This window comes from Branchiostoma floridae, chromosome 1 (assembly GCF_000003815.2).
Source record: "Branchiostoma floridae strain S238N-H82 chromosome 1, Bfl_VNyyK, whole genome shotgun sequence".
Classification (NCBI taxonomy): domain Eukaryota; kingdom Metazoa; phylum Chordata; class Leptocardii; order Amphioxiformes; family Branchiostomatidae; genus Branchiostoma; species Branchiostoma floridae.
In genome coordinates, this window is record NC_049979.1 from 19732711 (window position 1) to 19753101 (window position 20391).

Here is a 20391-nt window from a genome sequence, read left to right on the forward strand (position 1 = left end):
TATATGGTATGATTATATATAGAGAGTGTGAATCCATGATGGTAAAACAATCTCAGACACTATGATGGTAAAACTATCTCTGCATTAAAAATGATACACAGATAAATTGATATGTTGGCTGTGACTGAATTGGTGATGTAGACTTAACAAAAGGGCACTTAACTCCAGAAGGGGGAACAATTGCAGGGCAATAGAGACTCTAAGCAGAGGGTCAATTGTTGATAAGATATCATTAATAAACCATTTTTGATTGATTGATATAAAAGAATAAGTAACAAGTTTTTCTTATTGTCCCTGAACTTATTTTTGTGACCTAACTTTATGCAGGCCTTGTCAGGCACATTGTATTGAGCTATAGTCTGAGATTGCTTATAACTCAAAGGGTACATGGGAGTTATGTAGCTAATGTTTTTTGATGCCTGCAGGACTAGTGGGTACTTCATCGTATACTGTGCATATAGCACGCATTTTTACTTCTACAAATTATCACCTATTAGAACATAACACCCCCTTCTGGAATCAATGCTACTTTATGACCTAATGTTATACCCATGAAAATAGCCCTCAGAATGGTTACAACAGGGATATGGAATTGGTATAAATACAACTGTGACAAAAAAACACCACTCATTTAGTGCAACCTAATATGCTATCATAGCGATAACAACTGATATACATGTACATGTCCAATGTACATGCCTTAAAAACAACAGAAAGAATAAGACATAACTTATTTGGACTAACCAACATGATTCTATGCGCATTCAATAAAATAGAATACAACATAACTGTCATTACCTATAGTCAACATAATCCACAAAATACTATTCCAAGAATAACATTAACATTTATATATTATACCAACAAAGTACATAAGATGTCATAATAACTTAAATCAGTATAGTATAAGTGTATTAACATTTTGGACCCATTCCAGTACACACATATTATAATTCTCTTTACCCCGGTATCTATATATATCTGATGATATTCTAGAGGGCAAATTTACAACTGGTGCAACACTTCTCTATTGAAGAGAATAAGCAGAATTGCAACCCATGCTAGAAATAAGCATCACAATATACAGAGAATTCCTATTCATTGAGATACTGCTGACTCATATATAATATGAGAGATGGTCAATAAAGTACCATTGACAATAAACTACTTTTGCATTGAAATAGCTCATATTATGCCACTAAACAAAATTGTATTTCCTGTTTTGATCTGTTTTATGTTCTGATGATGAAGACTGCCAAATCCAAAATACTGATAATTTGATCAGTAATGTCATGGAAGCATTTAAGGAGCGAAATTCATGTCAGAGAGAGAATTTTATGACAGAACAATATTGAGGTAACATGCACAAATCTTTCAATGGCATTCTTTCGTGCCACACATTGACTGAATGAACAACTTAATAAAATTGCTCTAATGTCTTGGCTTTGTACACATGACTCCCAGCAAAACATTCAGTATTTTGCTGGCCTGGCAAACATAGAATACATGAACATAGAGGAAATATTTGCTAATTCCTAAGAACCATACATTGTAATGTGAATTTGTTTCCTACACTTTTGCTGACAATGCACAAAATATTACAAATGGCAAATGGAAATGTCACAATGTCAGGTCTATTCCCAAAATATAGTGGACAAAAAAACAACACTTGTCTGGTCACTGGATACAAGTTTGTTTTGTAAGGCAATGGCATCAGTCTGGTACAGTTCTAGTGGACACACTGTTCGGTAGACATGGTACACAGTCAAGACTCACTGAAAGGAAAACAAGCATGGTGATCCTATTCTTGAATTTCCTATTCTCACATGCAAACTTGCACATGATTGGCCAATCTGCAGCATTGCTATCATTGATGTTTATGACAACATATAGGGCTCGAAATACCAAAAACTGTTTCCTGCACTTTGTGATTCATACATTTTTGTGTGCTATTGAGCCAGTAGTCTTCTAGCTTGCCAAATTGCTAGTTGTTCTGTAGTCTTCAGAACTTTGCTGCAAACTGCAGGTGGGTATTTTCAGCCCTGCTATACATGTAAGAGTGTTACAAAGCAACAGGTTCACCATAACACATAATACTTGCCCCAAATGCCTGGCCTTTATGCAACATTTTCTTGTAGTTTGAACCTTGTATACCATTATTTGCACCCAGACAATACATAAAGTACAGGTAATGTTGCTGTCACAGTGTGAAGATATAGTTCTAAAGGCAAGAAATTTACCTGCCCAGAAAGCTCTTCATTGAGGTCACATAATCTCAGTTATTTGGTTCACAAATTTTTCTTAAGCCATAGAGAAGTTAGGCAAAACATTTACCAATACCAGTATCTTGAAGTCCTGTGCCCCTCTATAATGTGGCACCTTGAATCTTGACTTAAAAAAAAATGCTTTTTGTTTACAAGCAAAACCATGTGTAGCTGATCTTTTCTGTCTTTTCATAACATAAACAGATATTGAAAAAGGAAATTTCATTTATAATAATGTAAGGAGGTACATATCAAGTACCAGGATTGTATGGCCCTAATGAAGTATAACAGATATGCAACTATTTGTTGTTAGGACTGAGGACTCTTTCTTGATAATTTCTACACACTACATTTAATATGGCAAACAATGTAGATATTTCAAGCCAAATGACATGCAGTGGTGAGACAAATAACTTGGATCTATCACAAGCATTGCCTATACTGCATCACAAACCATCACCAGCTAGATACAAACAAACAGATACGTGCATATATGAAATGAGAAAGTAGGGTTGTTTTTACACTCTGAACCTGTACAAGAAACATGACATGAATGTAACTACCATGCAAAGGGGAGAAGGAAAACCCACACAGTTTAGCTCCAGAAAAGCTGTTAGCAGCTGAATGCGATTAAAAGTTCAAACCTCAGCCAAAGACACATTCACGCAGCCAGGCACTACAAAGTCCCCTATTGTTTACTTCTCGTACAGATGGGGCTTGGACAGCGTGGTGTCCACAGGCTGCGACGGCCTCATCTCTCTCAGGAACAGTGTGACTACGGTGAAGGTGGCGGCGTTCACAGGGAAAGCCCGGATCAGCGTTGAGTTCAGCCCTCTCGTGTAAACCGTCCAGCCTTCTGCCTGGTAGCTGCGAACAAAGCAGTCTAGCGTTCCCTTGTACATGCTCTTGCCCCCCACACCGTCTGCCTGGACACGAGACTTGATGACATCGATTGGATACGTGGATATCCACGAGGCAATCCCGCTCATTCCTCCCGCGAACATGAGCGCAAGCATCCCGATGTGTTCGTTGGGGTCCTTCGGAGATAGCAATTGGCAGATCATGTCATATGTAGCAAAGTATACCCCAAAAGCAGGGGTTTCCCTCCACAGGGTAAGGGTCATTCCTCTACAACAGCCTCTCAGCCCCTCCTTCCTGTAGATCTTCAACAGACAGTCCAGAGAATTCTTCACATCCTTTTCTTTCCTCGTCTTGGCTTTCTGCCCCATGCCCATGAGCTGCATGCGGGTCTTGGCCAGCTCCATGGGCGAGCACACCAGTGTCTGGACGGCTCCCGCCGCACTGCCCGCCAGAAAACTGTTCAGTACGCTTCCCTCCCCGATCACACGCATCACGTTTCCCTGGACTCCAAACACAATGGCATTGATGAAGGTCAGACCTATGAGAGGCGAGGTCATGCCCTTGTACAAGCCGAATGCCTGCAAATCATGATAAACAAAAATTAGCTTTTTCATATCTTAGTACATGTGAGTATAAGATCAGAATTCAAGGTAATACTTATCTATCTAAAACATGATTTCTCCATTGTTTTTGTGACATACCGGTAACACTTCTATCATGTCAAGACTCACCGACTCCTTTCTGATAATCTCAGCAAAGCAGTGGAAGGTGCCTCTGTAGAGGCGATGGTTGGCCGGCTGTGTCTGTAGACGAACCTGGGAAAACAGGGAACACGTCGGATTGTCAGTACAAGCAATCGAAACAAGGTCTAACTCTAACTTAGTCTAAGTAAATACACAGCTGCTGTATGTGTGCAGGAGATGTAATACAGCTTTACCCTTTAAGATACACAACAAACTCCCCTAGCTTTACTTGGACAAACTGCAGCTAGATCTTTGTGACATGTAATGTTTTGGTTGTCAAAATAATAGGACCACGATACTTTTGGCATCATTTTCCTTCAATTCAAATAAAAACTTGATTCATTCAAAGCATCAACATGATGCATCAATCCAAAGAAATAAAAAGGCTAAGGAAATAAAAGGCATGAAGGAATACTGTAAATGTATTTAAGGTTGCTGGGATTCAGTTTTGCGGTAGCGGGAAAAAGGACTTTTCGCGGTGGTTCTAATTTCGCGGTAGCACCATGCACTGTAGCCTCTTACTGCCATTGAAAAATGTTCGCGGTGCTTTTAAGTTAGTGGTGAAGTGGCCACTGCGAAAACCGCAAACATCAAACCACCACGAAAGTTTCTGCATTTACAGTACACTGTACAGTACAGATTTGTGGGCAGTGGACAATTCATTGTCCTCAACATAGTTAATCTTATTTAATCATTCAACAAGTAGAACTGAACATGAAAGCTATGTGATCTTGGACATCCTTGAAGTGTCTAGTAATGTGTCTGTTCCTCTGTATAAACCTGTCACAGACTTCAGTAGAACCAAGATTTGCACATCTATTCACATGTAGGACATACATGATGTACATGTGGTAGACAAGGTCACTTCAACTATGTCGGTGTCAGACCTTAGACAAGATTGGATGACAGGAACACCAAATATAGCCAATAGAATGTCAATACGACCCAATTGGGGGCATGGCGACACTTCTGTATCCTTGTGACTTCTGTGTTAGCTCTTCAAAATGGCCCTTGGTTCACTTACAATACCGGACAGTCAGAAAGCTGTCAGACTTGATCTATGGATGGAAATCTAAATTGATTCTGTTGCAATTTGCAAAGTGGAAAATTCAAAATGTAGAATCTAAACAATACCAAAATAATGGTTGTACTAACTGACACCTGAAAGGGCCTTCAAATACATGTAGATGAATATGATATCAACCATACAAGTAGTGCACCATACATTTTTATTGGGCATAATGTGTTAAACATTGCAGTATTATAATACTGTAAAATAACACACTGTAGTACAATATGCTTTTCATAGTCTAACACCATAGAGGTGAATTTACATGTATATTATTAACTTGCTAAATTTACACATAAAACAAAAAATATGAAAACTACCCTGGGTACAATCAAATAAAAAAAATTAATGAGGAATGAAAGACAGGCTCCATGATGATATAGATGACTATACACTACTGTGAATTGAAATGCTCTAAGAAGAAAATATAGATATTAATATGTTGTTTCTCTCTTAACTGGAGGAAATATCAACTGTAAATGCATTTGAGTTCCCAGGGATTTAATTTCGCGGCAGCGGGAAAAAGGAATTTTCGCGGTGGATTTAAGTTCGCGGTAACACCATAGACTGTAGTCTAATACCATAATAGAAAAATGTTCGCGGTGGTTTTAAGTTCGTGGTGAAGTGGTTACCGTGAAAACCGCGAACATTAATCCACCACAAATATTTCTACATTCACAGTACTAGATCCACGATTGAAAACCACAAAACCCTTCCAGTTCCATACTCATGTCAGGTCCTGCATATTGTCCCCACCACAAAAAGTCATTTCCGATGATGAATTATGAAAGACCTCAATCATACAAGATCGCTGCACCCCGAAATCCACAGGAAAGATCAATAAGGCATTTTCTCCGGATGACTTGTTGTAATGGACATGGATTTCTCTCTCCCACCATCATATTTTCTCACCTTCTTTGACCCCACACATTTGTCACATGCAGGGAATGTCAGGCTAATATAAGAAGTGTGTTTTAGACCTTACCGGAGGAAAGTTTGTTTTGGTAGACAATCTCTTTTATCCTAATCTTTTTAATAACATACAGCGATTTTTCTATAAATATCAATAAAAGTATATATCTTAATTACAAACTAATTTGACATGAAAAGCAATTGGAATCATTTTGCCTAAACTAAAGACAAATTCTTGAATTTTGACATTGTCCCTTATATGGAGGACACACTCAGTGACCTCATATCTTTGCACTATACCTAAAACATTGCGACCTACATTTTTTGGCAATCGAGATGGTAATATTTATCATGTTGGAATCAAGTCTTTTGATATCATATAGGACAATTTATTGAATGTGGTACAACTGTACTATGTGAAAGAAAACTGCCAATAAAACAGAAGAGTAACCACTTAAGGTTTATGACTTATCAACAATAAAATCGTGATCTTCGTTTTGAATATGATGATCTTAATCAGAATAGAAATACAGTTCTGTTTTTTCAGGAACATAATATTATTATCCCCTACTGACATGATGTATTTCTACCGGGATATTATTTGTTGTTAGATACAAATATATCACAAAAGCTAACAGACATGTTGATGTCAAAGGTCACTAATGTCTTGTGACTGTCAGCCATGGCTTGGGCTGGTGTGTTGACTGATGAATCCACACAAGCAGCATGCCCGTCACGGGACTTCAGTGGGTATAACGTTACAGTCAAATGGTATGCCAGGATTGCACACAGTACAGCGAGAAAGTGCGAACTTTATGCAAGAAGTATATCAATCATGATTGGGAGTTGTAAGTCATCATCCTAAATGACACAGTGTAAGTGTAGGTTTTGCCTTGGTGTTGATGGAAAATTTGATCCCGGCACTAATAACCTGTAATCTTCCCTCTGCGAAGCCATAGCAACCATTTCAAACCATGGAAATGCCAGTCTGATGTGGAGACAAGAGATTAGGGTGAACACCATGCTGATGATTCTGATCTTTCTGAATGTTTCTACGGCAGCTCGCTCCAAACATTAGCGACAGTCGTATTGAGGTCACTTGAGTGGCGCCGAAAGGCAGCTCGCTCCAGACCAGATTAGCCCCGCCTATTGTAAAATGTAAGCTCCTCGCAATTCAGCCCCTGGCTGCGAAGAGAGACTAGTCAGCCCACCCAATAACAATTACAATATGTACTAATAGTACCATAAAGTTTTTATCATGATCTCCAACTCCAAGGCTAGTCAGTAGGTAGTAAAATAAGGATGCAAACACCATCATGGCATGGTATCACAGTGGAAACTACGTACAATGTATGTCTACGCATTTGATATGTGCAATTGGTTAACTGAAGTGTTGACACCAATGTTGTCTGTCAGTTGATTTTCTCTCTTGTTTTGAAATACATTTCATTCCAATATCTCTGCAACTATAGAGCAAAGTAAATCAATACGGACAATGCTGGGATACCACAGCTGTTTTCAAGCAGACAACAGACGGTTTGTGAACATGCCCTAGGCTCTAACTAGCTGGCAGCTGATGCAAGTTTTACTGTAAATTCATTTATTTTTGAGCAGACATACTTTTGTGTTGAAAGTGAAAATGAGTTTTCAAAACAATTCTACAGTACAGTAGATGCTGTAGTAATATAGTGGAAATGTACATTCACAGTGTCAGGAATTTGGGAAAATAAATTCATCACAAACATTTAAAGATTTACAGTACATGTCTTAAGCATTTGTGCATGAGAACCCAACCATATCTATTAGTTTTCTTTCAGTGGAGTACCTACAAAAATCTGTGGAGACAAAAAATGTGGGGGTGCTCCCACCCACAATGTGTTGTGCTGTCAGAGGGAATAATTCATCATTATTACTTTTCAATAACATCTCACCTGGCACCTACCACTAGTAATCACAGTGTTATGACAGTATTGGGGCCAGATTGTTACTTTGGCCTTGGACATATCGATCACGTCCCGGCAGTTCTACTGCGACAATCCACGGGTTGCATATATGCATGACAATCAGTACCTGGTTATACTACTATCCCTGCTTACACCCAAATTGATCATCTGTTATCCCTCGTGGGAATTTTGGAGATCACGTTTACCTATTGTGCCAAGATTAATGAGTCTTTGTAGTGGCATACGGTCCCAAATCATTCAGGATATAGTGGATATTCATGATATGTTCATATAATACAGGGGAATGATTGTATTATGACAGGCAAGTTCATGACGTGACACGTTATCACTGTGTGCGTACATTATAGGATCTCTCAAGGTACTGCCATAATTGCAATAGAACAAGGCCTATTTTCCTGCTATAAGAATATGAGGCTCTGTTGGGGTTGCTAAAACTAAACATTGTATCTTAGACCACAATACCACCTTTGCATGAGGAATATGTCATGATCTACACAAGGCAATGACAGATGGCAGACTTCACCCCTTCACATAAAAAATACCAGACACTTCAAAAACAATACGTCACTCTCTCCATTGGGACTGGAGCAAGATTATCAACTAACGAGAATAGTATTACCCAGGCTATACTTAATGTGCCTAATTAGAAGAACCCACTGGTACACTGGCATCTGTGTGTGTGTCTTATTATCAGCTATTGACTACTGATTACAGATATACACACCCATCACTGTCACTGTGTTACAAATGGTGGGAGTATTTGAGATATTGGGGTCTTAGGAAAGCCCCTGTTTTTCAAGGGAACCCAACATGTGCAAACATTAGGCCTAGGATATATAGGAAAAAATGTTGTGTTTCCTGTTTCCCAACCTTCCCTAGACTGTTTTGAGAGGGCAGTGGAGTCACAGTTTCCAGTCACAAAAATTTAAAGATTAAAAAAAATTAGAAGAAAAAAGATAATGCCTACCTACCGACCCTATTTTTCTATGAACTGAAACAGGAAACATCATTTTTTTCCCTAGGCCTTATGTATATGTCAGTCTAGGATTGCAATCTGGCAGAATGTACCGATTCTCCTGGTAGACATCCGGGTTGTAGTCTATGTAGAACAGTCTCCCATTTATAAATCCTATATTGCATGAACTGAAGTGACATGAAATTGAATCCTAAAGAAAGTGACACGAATAGAAGCTGAATGTAACTTTAGATTTACAGACAGTTTCTGATCAGGATCTCTAATGGTAGAACAGTGATTCTGCCAGATTGCAGTCTCTACTCTGACATATATATCACCTGTGAAGTGAAAGTTGATTGTACATGAAGACGGCAATTTACATGTAAGAGAGGGAAGTTGATGACTGGTGACGTGTGGAATTACAATTTGCTATTCCACATTGATGGAATAGCAAATCTCAAGTTTATTTTCAATTTCCTGTATCTGGTATATATACACATATATATATAGAGAGAAATGGCATGTGACAATACTTACTTTTACAGTATCAAAGGGATGTCCCACCAGTACACCAGCAGCACCTGTGTACAAAGAAAGGGAGATGATTTACATGTATCAAAGGCTAGTTCTTTTGATCTCAAGAAAGTATTGATAAAACATTTACATAGTTGTATCTCAAATTTTGTGAGCTGTGTTGCTACATGTAACATACACTACAGTCTACAACATTATTACATGCCAAATTGTCATACTATACATGTTTGTACTTTAATTTTCTATACATATTCTAACCAGTAAAAACTGACATCAGTGTCACTGATGAAGGATAGTGGATTCTATCCGAAACGTCTGACCGTTTCAAAACCATATCCAGTTGCTTGAGTAACTACTTTTTGGCATAACCAGTAAAAAGTTGTACTTATCAAATACAATGAAATGTCACCACTTGATACAAAATTAATTCTTCATGAGTAAACTATACGCATAATTAGCTATGTTCAGTCGAAAGTGACTTTGAAAGCTGCATGAAAAAAAAAATATATATATATATATATATATATATATATATATGTATGTATGTATGTATGTATGCATGTATGTATGTATGTATGTATATATATGTATGTTTCTTCTGTAACCCTCCATTCCAAATACTGTATTTTCTCATTTTCTCCATTTGATAACTTGACCAGGGCTCTCTGTGACATTTGCCATCCTTGGACATAATTTTGCTGCTCGGTTCGGACAAAAAAGTTCGACCATTTCGTCCCCATTGATTGAGTAAAATTTGACACTAGTATTAGTAAAGCTGTGAAGGGCAAGTCATCCACCATGTAAAAGTTGGCACAGACAGGCTATTATTTACACGGTTGACTTTCACACTTACTGCAAGGGCTAACATGTTAACATGGTAAGTCTGGTCAAACTATGAAGGATAGGGGGGAGGGGGCATAGTTGCAAAAAAATGGGATAAAAAGTTTAATCACGGGTATGGAGAATAACAAGATTTAAGTTAGTCATTTATAACTATTGCAATTTTCTAGCTTATCTGGGCATATGATCTATTCTCCTTAGTGGTTGGTCCTGTAAACTTTTGATCCTGACAAGTGGCTTTAGAGGGGTGAGTGTGAAAATCTTATTATAAACATGGCTTTAGAGAGGCAGGATGAAAATCCTATTAGAACCTGTGCTGTCATCAACTAGGACCCATTACTAGCAAGAGACTTACAGCTAACGAGACTTACAGCTAACAGAGTGGTAAAAACATCAAATATCCTTAGGGAAAATGTCAGCACATGTAGCAAAGACCAAGGATCATCTACCATCATTATCTTCCCATCTGTCTCAGATGATTCAATCATTAGACATATCATCATTATGGTAAATTGTTATAAAAACAGAGAGATCATCTACCAAAAGATCATTTGCAATATGTACATGTCCATTCAATTGTAGATTTTTCAGGGCTTGTTGTTCAGGGTTACTAATGGTTTGTCTTCAAAGAAGAGTTAAAGCAGTTGTACTATAGACAAATGCTGCTTTCCAAATCCTAACCACAAGATGAATGGATAGATAAGGTTGACTTGGCAGCTTCCTATGTTGATCTATCGACATGTACGTGTACATTAGATTTCCGGCCAAGACAGGGAAAGAAAAATGCAAATCTCTCCTCCACAAAGAAAGCATCTACTATAGGACCACACAAGGGTTACTGTACACAGAACTACTTTATATATTCATGTTTGACATGTTTTCCAACCTTCTTTCAGAACGTTAAATGCATATGTAACAGTCTTTACTTCAAGCAACAGTAGAAGTAACACTGCATTAAGAGCCAGTGAATTTTCGGAACACAAGTGCAAACTCTATTCTGCAACTGATATACTGTATACCTTCAAATTAAAATAAAACAACATCAACAATAACCAAACAAGAAAATATGTTGATGAAGGTTAGACATAGGGGTAATAAGATATGCCAAAAAGAAGTTACTCAAGCAACTCAATATGATAATTATGAGTGTCATTGACAAAAGATAGTGGATGCTATCTGAAACATCTGACCGTTTCCAGAATCATATCGTTGCGTGAGTAACTCACTCACACTCACTCACTCACTCAGTAACTGCTTTTTGGCATCAGCAAGAATATCATCAACGTTGTATCCTAGTTTCCTACTATGAAGAAACAGATGTATATTGTATGTAGTTATACATTCGTTAGGGAAGTATCACAGCCTGCTGGAGTGGAATACAGATAAGACTTGTTTACTCATGATTAATGCCTGGGTGTCACATCCCAACAGGCTCACATGTGCTGGCATCCCATTGGGAACACATTAGAATCCCATCACATGTGCAAATGTTTGTTCAGCAGGGCTAATTCATGATAAGGAGAGGTGTTGGGCTGTGTAGAATGAAGGCAGGGAATAAAAGGGGTATGACAATGAGATATACCTGGCATTTTGGATAAACTGTATCATGCATTAAATGTTGATAAGGGTTGTGACTTTGAGTGGAAATGTTTCAAGGGTAGGAAAATGGAAAACAGTGTCAACACATGGGATTCAGATTGGTTTATAATAACAATTAGTAGAGACAGGAATATAAGTACATTTTAATGAAGTAATTCATCTCTACTTATTTCTTCTGGAGTTGAACAAATATCAGTAATACAAAAGGTAGAAAAACATGATAAGTGATTGAAAGATTTGTCATAGGTGTTAGCCAGAAACCATGAAACCAAGAGAACTGATTGACAGGCTACCAGTTATTTGTTCTCAATTATCACTTCACACCCCAACATCATAAATCATTCAGTTGACCTGCACTCATGCTGCAGTGAGAAAGATCAAATTGTACATGGAAGAATATATTTAGAGACATCACAAGGCCAATCTTTGTTTCACTATGGTATGAATGAAAACACCAGCCAAAACTGACAGTTCTTTCAAAATCATTTGCAATTCTGATATGGCTTGGAAACATGCAATGACCTCACCTGTCAGAAAACCAGAGGAAAACGTTATGATTTTTCACCCTATTAAACATCTGCTTGAATGTAATGTTCTTGCCAGCTTTCTTCATTCGGCTTGTGAGCCTATCATGAAAGACTCTGTAGGCAATCCATCTGACAGCATGGCTTTCCCCCATGTCTAACTACATTCTCAAAGCAGAGGTTCGGCTCCAAGTTTGGCTGTCTGATACCCTGGGAGCCAGACAGGACCGGGTAGCTAGCGAGTTTTGTTCGGGGACCCAAGGCAGTCAGCCCGCAGGGGGAGTTTAAGCCTGAAGGACTTATCGCTACCCTAGATAAACTGTCCTAGCTGCCCGATCACGGCTGGCTCCCAGGGTAGCTGTCTGACAGAAAACAGCAAAAAATAGAAAACCTGACAAAACACAAAAAAAAATATGCAATAAAAAAAAAACAACATCTGTAGCCAAACTTCTGCTTGGCGAGAGGTCGAAATAGATTATCCCTAACATACAGCCCAAACCATTCCTGCTGACATGGAAAATTTGTTCCATTACACGCTAAAGGTAACCAGCAGTGGGCGATGATAACACACGCCAGGACATGCATGTTAACGCCACTATCCTGTAACACTCTCCCCATAAAGCAATAAACGCTGGTACATTTCAGTAGTTATGGTCAATCTAAAGCCCATCGATGACTGTCAGAAACTCTGGTACACACTGGATCTCTGTTGTCAGACCTGCAAGGTCATTGGCAAACTATTCACCCCATTTGGGACAGTTTCTATCATTGATACGGCCCTAACAGAAGTTTACTACAGACAAACCAAATCTGCCTCTGCAGGCATCCAGTATGGTGTACCAGGGGTGTACTGTATATCATCATGTGAAAACATTTTGAGATACCCTCTTCTGCAGAAGGAGGAAATTGAGTTTGTCCTACAAGTAATACTAAACCAGGATTTTTAAATAAGAGAGGACTGAAAAGGGCTATGCCAATCTGTCCAACTGGTTCTGGAATACAGTACATTCATTCATAAACTGATAAAGAAAGTTTAAGGACTTTGACTATTTTATTAAATAGTAGTTTGTTCTTGCCGACACAGTACAGCTACATGTAAGAATGAAAATATATCTGATTATGTTCAATTCATTGCCCCATTCTCTATACTGAAATTACACTTGTCTTCTGAATTAAACATACACGTCAATTACAACTAGTACTTGCTGTAGCAAAACAAATCACTTGCTGCCAATAAAGGTCTTCACTCCCACATGGTTCTGTGTTCACACCCTACTGTTCTGTTTACACAACCTTCACATTCTGAAGTATGTAAACACACCTTTGGAAGTTATAAGTCATAATCATGTTTATGTTATTCACACTTTGTGCTCCCACCGTCACCCTGTGATTCAACTTAAGTTATTGTGACAAACAGGCGGAAAGCGTGGCTCTCTAAAATATTTTGCATCTGTGAATAAAAAAGAATAGCTTTCTTCAGTTTTTACATAAACATGATTCCTGTTCAAACTATGGTAAGCTGTTTTTGTATGTGCGCAGTTGTCGGCTTATCGCAAGTAACCTTAGACTTTGATACCATGTAAGAGGGACAACACCTATGCACACGCTTTAGTTTCTATCAACGCAGCGATTCAGGAAATGAATTCCTCTTTTCTCAGTAGCAAACTGAAAACAATGTTTCAACTGCAAGCAATTGTCTTGGTAACATGACTGTGATAACCTTTAATGATGACAGAAGACAAAAAAACTAATATATTGCACCTGACACAAACAATGTTACAGACGTTCAGAGAGTAAAATAAACACTTCAAGCAAGGCTTATGTTAAGATAACATGTTGAAGTGTTGGTGTAATAATCATTACAACAGTGAACGAGCCTGAAAGGGTACTACAGTACTCTGTACAGCTTCACTGATCAATACCAGAGGATTGGTTGCTTGCAAATTGTTTAGCATATTCTCTACATAAAGCAAACGACATTTGGGAAAGACGTTTTTCTTGAATACCCATATCTGCATATTGACCATTGTCGTCCTACTTTTTCTTTTACAGTAAGACAGTAACTGATACTGTGCAAAGTCTTCAGGTTAACAACATTTCTTGGCTATTTGCCAAAACATGTGACACACCCCCAACACACCCATAAATCCTGCACTGTGATTGGTCCTTCCTATTACCACAAAGGGTATGTGTTGTTTTCCCTTTGGCCACAATTACCGGTACCCAACAATCTTTAACTGACGCCCACATACGCCTTCTGGTACAAAGTTTGCAATGTTGTTTGAAAGTGCGTAATGGGATAAAAATGTTGGGTCAAAGTTTGAACAGAAAAGAGCTGTGTCAACATCAGATAAACGTCAGTATAGACAGGAAGCCTGCAGAATTAGTAACTTCTCATGTTTTCCTTCACCTACAAGGAAGGAAATGACTTTTCACTCTGTGTAAATCTGTGTTCATAATCTCTAGTCCAGAACTGAGCCAAAATGTCAAACCTTCCTTAGGCTAGGGTCACAATTGGCCCGGTGCCCGTCGGGGATGTAGCCCCGGCCGGGCTCTGAAGTCGGGCGGACACCGGCTGTTTACCGGCTGTCGTGGTCACAATCAAACGTCACAATCAAACGTTGCCTTCCCGCAGTGTTCCGGCGGGCACCCCGTCATTTTTCTTTAAAAAATTTCCACCTTCCTAGGTTCGTCTCCGGCAGACACCCGTCAGATGTTCTGACGGTGTCCTGTAGTCACCCCTGCGGGGTCCGACAGGGTAACGTTTGTCTCTCACAGCCCGGTGGGGCAGTTGTAGGGTCCCTGCCGCATGCCCTGCGAACAACGGCAGGGAACCAGGCAGGCTCCTGGTGGGCACTCTTTAAGGGGTATAAAAACAAGCATTGCCTGCATTCACTTAAGGTAGTACATCATTGAACTTGGAGTACTGGTGCGGTACGTCGGGGTCCGTTCACTGCGGCACGGTTTTTTTCGCCAACTTTTCCTCGCACTCGCACTGACGTGCGGCACTGTTACGTTTCTAAACTAAACTAAATAAACATGTTATTGGAATTTTTAATGTCGGCGGATGACTTGCCAAACTGTTGAGGCCTATATTTTTATATTTGTAAAAAGAAAAAAAATGGCTTATGGGTCCGAATGACTGCAAGTTTGGCGTTCCGTCGGCCAATTGCAGAGGAAACGTCCTTCTTCAGCCAAACATCTTTCTTCAGCTTGTTTCTATAGTCTGGGGTTGTAATATCGTAAAAAACATAGAAGCTTTCTATGAAGGAGGCTATCTGTTCGTCCTGCTTCTCAGTGATGCAGCCTATTATGTGGTCTGTTGCGTGGTGTGTTGTCCTATCCCCCTCTGTTCAGCCCTTGTCTGCAGAAGTTTCTGTTGCTGAATTCTTCCGCCTGCCTAGTGGGCTAAGGGCTGTTTCCCCTGGTCTTCTCCTTTCCCTTGGTATAGCGCTATGCACTTAACTCCACTGTAATACGAGAACTGTGTGATACGTGTAACTTCACGGCTTTTGTCCTTTCACGTGATCTGTGACGTCACATATTTGACCCGGTGTTACGAATTACACACTTTTATTCCGTAAACCTGGTCTTTGACGTAACGAATTTATTCCGACAGACTGCCGGCAACCGGAGGGGTCCCTCTCGGTGTTGTCACGATTAGGTCGCGGGGTGGTTGTACGAGCGGGTCCCTGGTTCATTTTAACTCAGACTTAAATTGAACCAGGGTCCCGGCCGGGCCTCAAAATACCCCGGCAGCCGCGAGGTGTCCCACAGGGCAACGCAGGGGTCACGCCCGAAAGTGCCAAAAAACAGCCCGTGAATTGCCCGGCAGGGCCCCTTTTTCGAATTGTGACCTAAGCCTTAGCTGTACTGAGGCTGTAGCATTAACCCTCTCCTAGCTATCTTCTGCTGTGATCAGTACATAGTCTAGTTGGTGGGTAAAATCGTAAATACCCCATTATAAACTCATGGTTAAAGTAATCCAAGACAATCAACCTGGGAGAATTGTCCAGAAACTCAAATATATAAGAATATCACTCATCAGTACATGTATAAAGTATTGATCAGCATGTCACACTAAGCAGCAGTTAGCTGCCAGGTATAGCCACCATTCAGTAAAAGACTACCTTCAATTCTACATTGTAAAAAATAACCATGTGAAAAAAAAATTTCATCTACTCAAGCAACAAGTTTGTGCAATTCCTCCTGGATAATTGATGCTGACACAACTAAAGCCACATCCTTTTGTGCTGAAAATTAGGGGATTATTGAGTGGGAGGAGGTCTTAGATGGATAATACTTCAATTACTGTGTAATACTAGTTTGCATGATTACAATTGTCTGCAAATTGTGAAATATTCACAGTGGTCTCATGCTGCAAGCATACATATTTTCTTCCTAAATTAGCTCTGACCTTCTATCTCCTCCTATCACTAGATTAAGTCCCTACAAACACAAATCAATTTACAACTTCCAGTAAGATCAATTCTTGCCAGTTTTGCTGTGGTCTGTTCCAAAATTGTGACGTACCAAGATGGAGGACAGGCAAATTGGTACAAATTGAAAATTGGGATAATCCAAAGATTAGCTACTGATGTGGCTTTCAACACTGCAGTATCTACAAGGATGTCCAATACACAATCCACAAAACACATACAACATCAAAAGTCAGTATATCTATTCAATCTATTCAGTATCTATTCATCAAAAGTCAGTTTATCTATTCAATCTAAACTACAAATCCATTTGAATTTGCTAGGCATAAACTTGACAGTGGTGGTAAAGAGGTGTTTGTTGTGAATGGAGTTTGCAGTGGGAACACAGAGTACGCTACTGAACAGATATGAGTGGCAAATTCTAGGTGGAGAGGTCAACATCAAATATTACACTGTTGTATATATTCAGAGATTTACAGTGACCTGAATGGCAGCTGTGTACAATAGCTCACTGTCACCTATAGTAAACCATTTAGGTGCTGACCTACATGTACAGGCAACAGTAACAGAAGCTGCTTGTCCGAAAATTGCCAACTTAGAGCCTTGAAGTTAAATGTGAAATCTTAATATCACTGCACTTCCTTCAATTTCTAAAAAAAAGTAGGTGGTACTCTCCAAGCAGAGGTTGCTGGGAAAATTGTGACCTGCTTCTTATACGCCCCAATTGCCCCACTTCTGTTTGGACAGGAATCAGGGGCGGATCCAGGATTTTGCAAAGGGGGGGCGCATATGCTGTTGCACCTCAGGTCGTGGCCGAAGGCCACGAATGCGCAGCGTAGCTGCGCGGGGGGAGAGCACGAGAGGGGGGTTTCCCCCCCTCTCGTTGGGGGGGTTTGGGGGGCCTCCCCCGAGAACTTTTTAAAATAAAGAGGCTCTCTGGTGTATTTTAGAGCCATTTCTGTGCAAAAATGACCAACGAATCAACACTGACTTTTAGGGCTGAACATTTAATATAACGTTAATGAACGAACGAACACTGATTTTTATAGTTAGCAATCTCACATTCAACAATCATATTTTTGGCCTGTGGGAACGGCCATCGAAACATTTTTTGAGCCGGGGGGAGGGCCATTGGAAAAAAAATGCCTTAGGGGCCTTACAAATACAAGCAAAATGTGCCCCTGAAATGCAGGAAATGAAGTTTCATGTGGTCAAGATTTCAATTTTTCTTTGGACGTCCCTGACGACGGCTTGCGCCTCCGGCGCCCACGACGCTCCGGTGCTCTTCGCCATCAAAATTATTTTCCCCTGACAGAAATTTCATTACATTTAGCATAGTCTACCAGCAAAGTTTATCCCTCAAAGTGCAGAAAATCCTGTTTCAGAGGGTTCAAATTTCAACATTTTTCTCCAAACCTACCTTGCGACGGCTCGTGCGCTCGAAATCGTGAAAATACGTTGGGGACGTCGTCGCCCTCAATAATATTAGCTAAAACCCTGTGAAATTCTACTAGAAAGGCTATTAAACTTACTGAGTCTGCCAGCAAATTTGCCCATCAAAAGTTAGGAAAGATCGTTTCAGATAGTCAAGATTTCAAAATTTTCACGGGAGAGCATGACCCCGGACCCCCTAGGATTACGTCAATATAGTTCGCCCTTCCCATAAGAAATTTGCTGCAGCCGCCTCTGCCGTGTAGGCCATAGAAACCAAAATTGGTATCAAATATCAATCCTGCGTGCAATGGTTCTTTGTAAACGGAATGGTTCACGGACGGCAACGGGATAAAACATTACGATGTTTACTTTCGTGACAGCGGGCTCTCTGCTGCGTGCATACATGCATATGATGGCGCGAAAATGTTTCGGCAAGTTTGTTGGTTGGCCGAAATAACTCCCGTTTTGGAATGATTACAGCAGTATTGAAGCGGTTTTCGTTACGATATCGCTAAAATGTACCCAAGTCTCTTCTAAGTAGAACATTAATTTATTTTCTTTTGTGTAAATATCGTACATGTGTGGCGTTTTTTTTTTACCTGACCCATTTTGCACCAGCCCTCCCCCCCGGTAAATATCGTCAAGTCCCTTAGCGGAGACATATCGTAAGTCTGACATTAAATTTGTATCTTGCGTCGCTCAGCCCACATGGGCTAATAGGGAAACAAAATAACAAATATATATATAACGTTAATAACAATATTAGAGTCAGACGGAACATAAGCGAGTTCCGAAGGAGGGCGGGAGTATTGCCAACGTCCTGGTTACGGAACATTTTGGCTATGCCTGCAAAGACCGACGCAATGTCCAATGAGGAAGTAAAAGCGAGAGGAGTGCGCCTTGGCATTGTTGGTTAGCGGCTTTGTATTGTTGCTGCAACTTTCGCTGATTTTCTTGATTTCTTTGTGGAATTCCTTTTTTTTTTGGTGGTCCAGCCGAATTTTTTTGGGGGGTCCAGCCAAAGGGGGGGCGCGCGCCGGGTGCGCCCCCCCCTAAATCCGCGCATGGGAATGGATCATTGAAGAAGTAGGCCACAATTTTCCCCACCAACCTTTGCTTGTAGGGTTTATCGTATGTCCCTCTTAAACTAAAGATGGAAAGTGTGACAAAGAACAAGCAGGTAACGTTAATACTATGCAACAGGTACAATACCAATGGCTCTGAGTTCTTCTTCTTACTCTTAGGTTGTAATGTGTATTACACAAGTGGAAATAGAAAAGCATTCATCTCAACTGTACATACAGCAGTCTTGTCATATTTCTTTGACACCAAATAAACGTTGACAAAAGTAACTGAAATTGTGAAAATAAGTTAGTAAATCAGGCTCTTATTTCTAAAACATGTGCACCGCACACTTTAGTACTTACCTCCGAGACAACCGGCAACGAAGTCCAGCGCCATTCCCGGCACTTTCACGGATCAGTTTTCCAGCCGCGGAAATTCCAGTAGCTTCAAAGTATCAGCTTCTCGTTACGATCACTTTAGGGGTGACCTACATGGACCACATCTGTCAAAATGTCTCAGAGAGGGGATCGAGAAGAACGCGCCTTCAGGATGTGTTCCTTTCACGTATGGCTTCCCTTTTCACGCTGTTACAAAAGATCTAGTACACGTGGAAACATCCGGAAATGTATATAAGGCTGGTCTCTTTACTCGATGACGAATAGGAATTTTCCTACGTATCAGTTTACAAAGAAAAAAGGCGCCCCGGGTCAGTAGACTGTTTTTTGTTGCGTTGCCCTTCGAGGGCGGTACGTGTCACGCGCTGCTGTGACGCGGCTCACACGCGTTTGATCCCCGAAGAATTCACCGCGTTTGTACGATGCTCCAAGCGCTGCGGGTAACGGTGTAGATCGTCGGACATCGGACTCAGTCCTCACGTGGGTTACATGTTAGCCATACTTGTGACGTTTGCTGAGATCAAACAATGGGGACAAACAGAGACGGGAGGTCCCTTGATCGCCGGCGCGCCTTCGGGCCGCACGAGATTCCAAATGTGTCAGCGTGGAGACTGACCTCTGACCCTACATATCCCATCAGCCACTACGAAAACCCGGAAGTTCAAAGGTTGCAATAAATTTCGTAAATACGAGGGCGGCACAATGTTTAATAATTGCCACTCTTTCACAGCATGTAGACAGTATATTGCAATTAAGTGGTAAAAAACTTGTATTTGTCATCAACATAAAAATT

General features: G+C 40.2%; 1 protein-coding gene across 4 annotated transcripts; it reads right to left on the reverse strand.

The window, feature by feature from the left end:
* Positions 1-836: 836 nt before the first annotated feature.
* LOC118427836 (mitochondrial basic amino acids transporter-like) lies at positions 837-20315 on the reverse strand. 4 transcript variants are annotated; one of them, XR_004832579.1, is made up of 5 exons: positions 19566-20313; positions 9306-9349; positions 3857-3940; positions 2909-3703; positions 837-1775 (listed from the first exon to the last, which is right to left on the reverse strand). XR_004832579.1 is itself a non-coding variant. In XM_035837821.1 (5 exons), exons 1-5 carry the CDS (start codon positions 19597-19599, stop codon positions 1766-1768), a joined length of 903 nt encoding a protein of 300 aa, XP_035693714.1. In that variant the 5' UTR covers positions 19600-20311; the 3' UTR covers positions 837-1765. The 4 variants fall into 4 exon arrangements, 3 of the variants coding, with proteins under 3 accessions (XP_035693714.1, XP_035693704.1, XP_035693720.1); XM_035837821.1 differs by having other exon boundaries at positions 2973-3703; positions 19566-20311; XM_035837811.1 differs by having other exon boundaries at positions 1189-3703; positions 19566-20312.
* Positions 20316-20391: the final 76 nt, after the last annotated feature.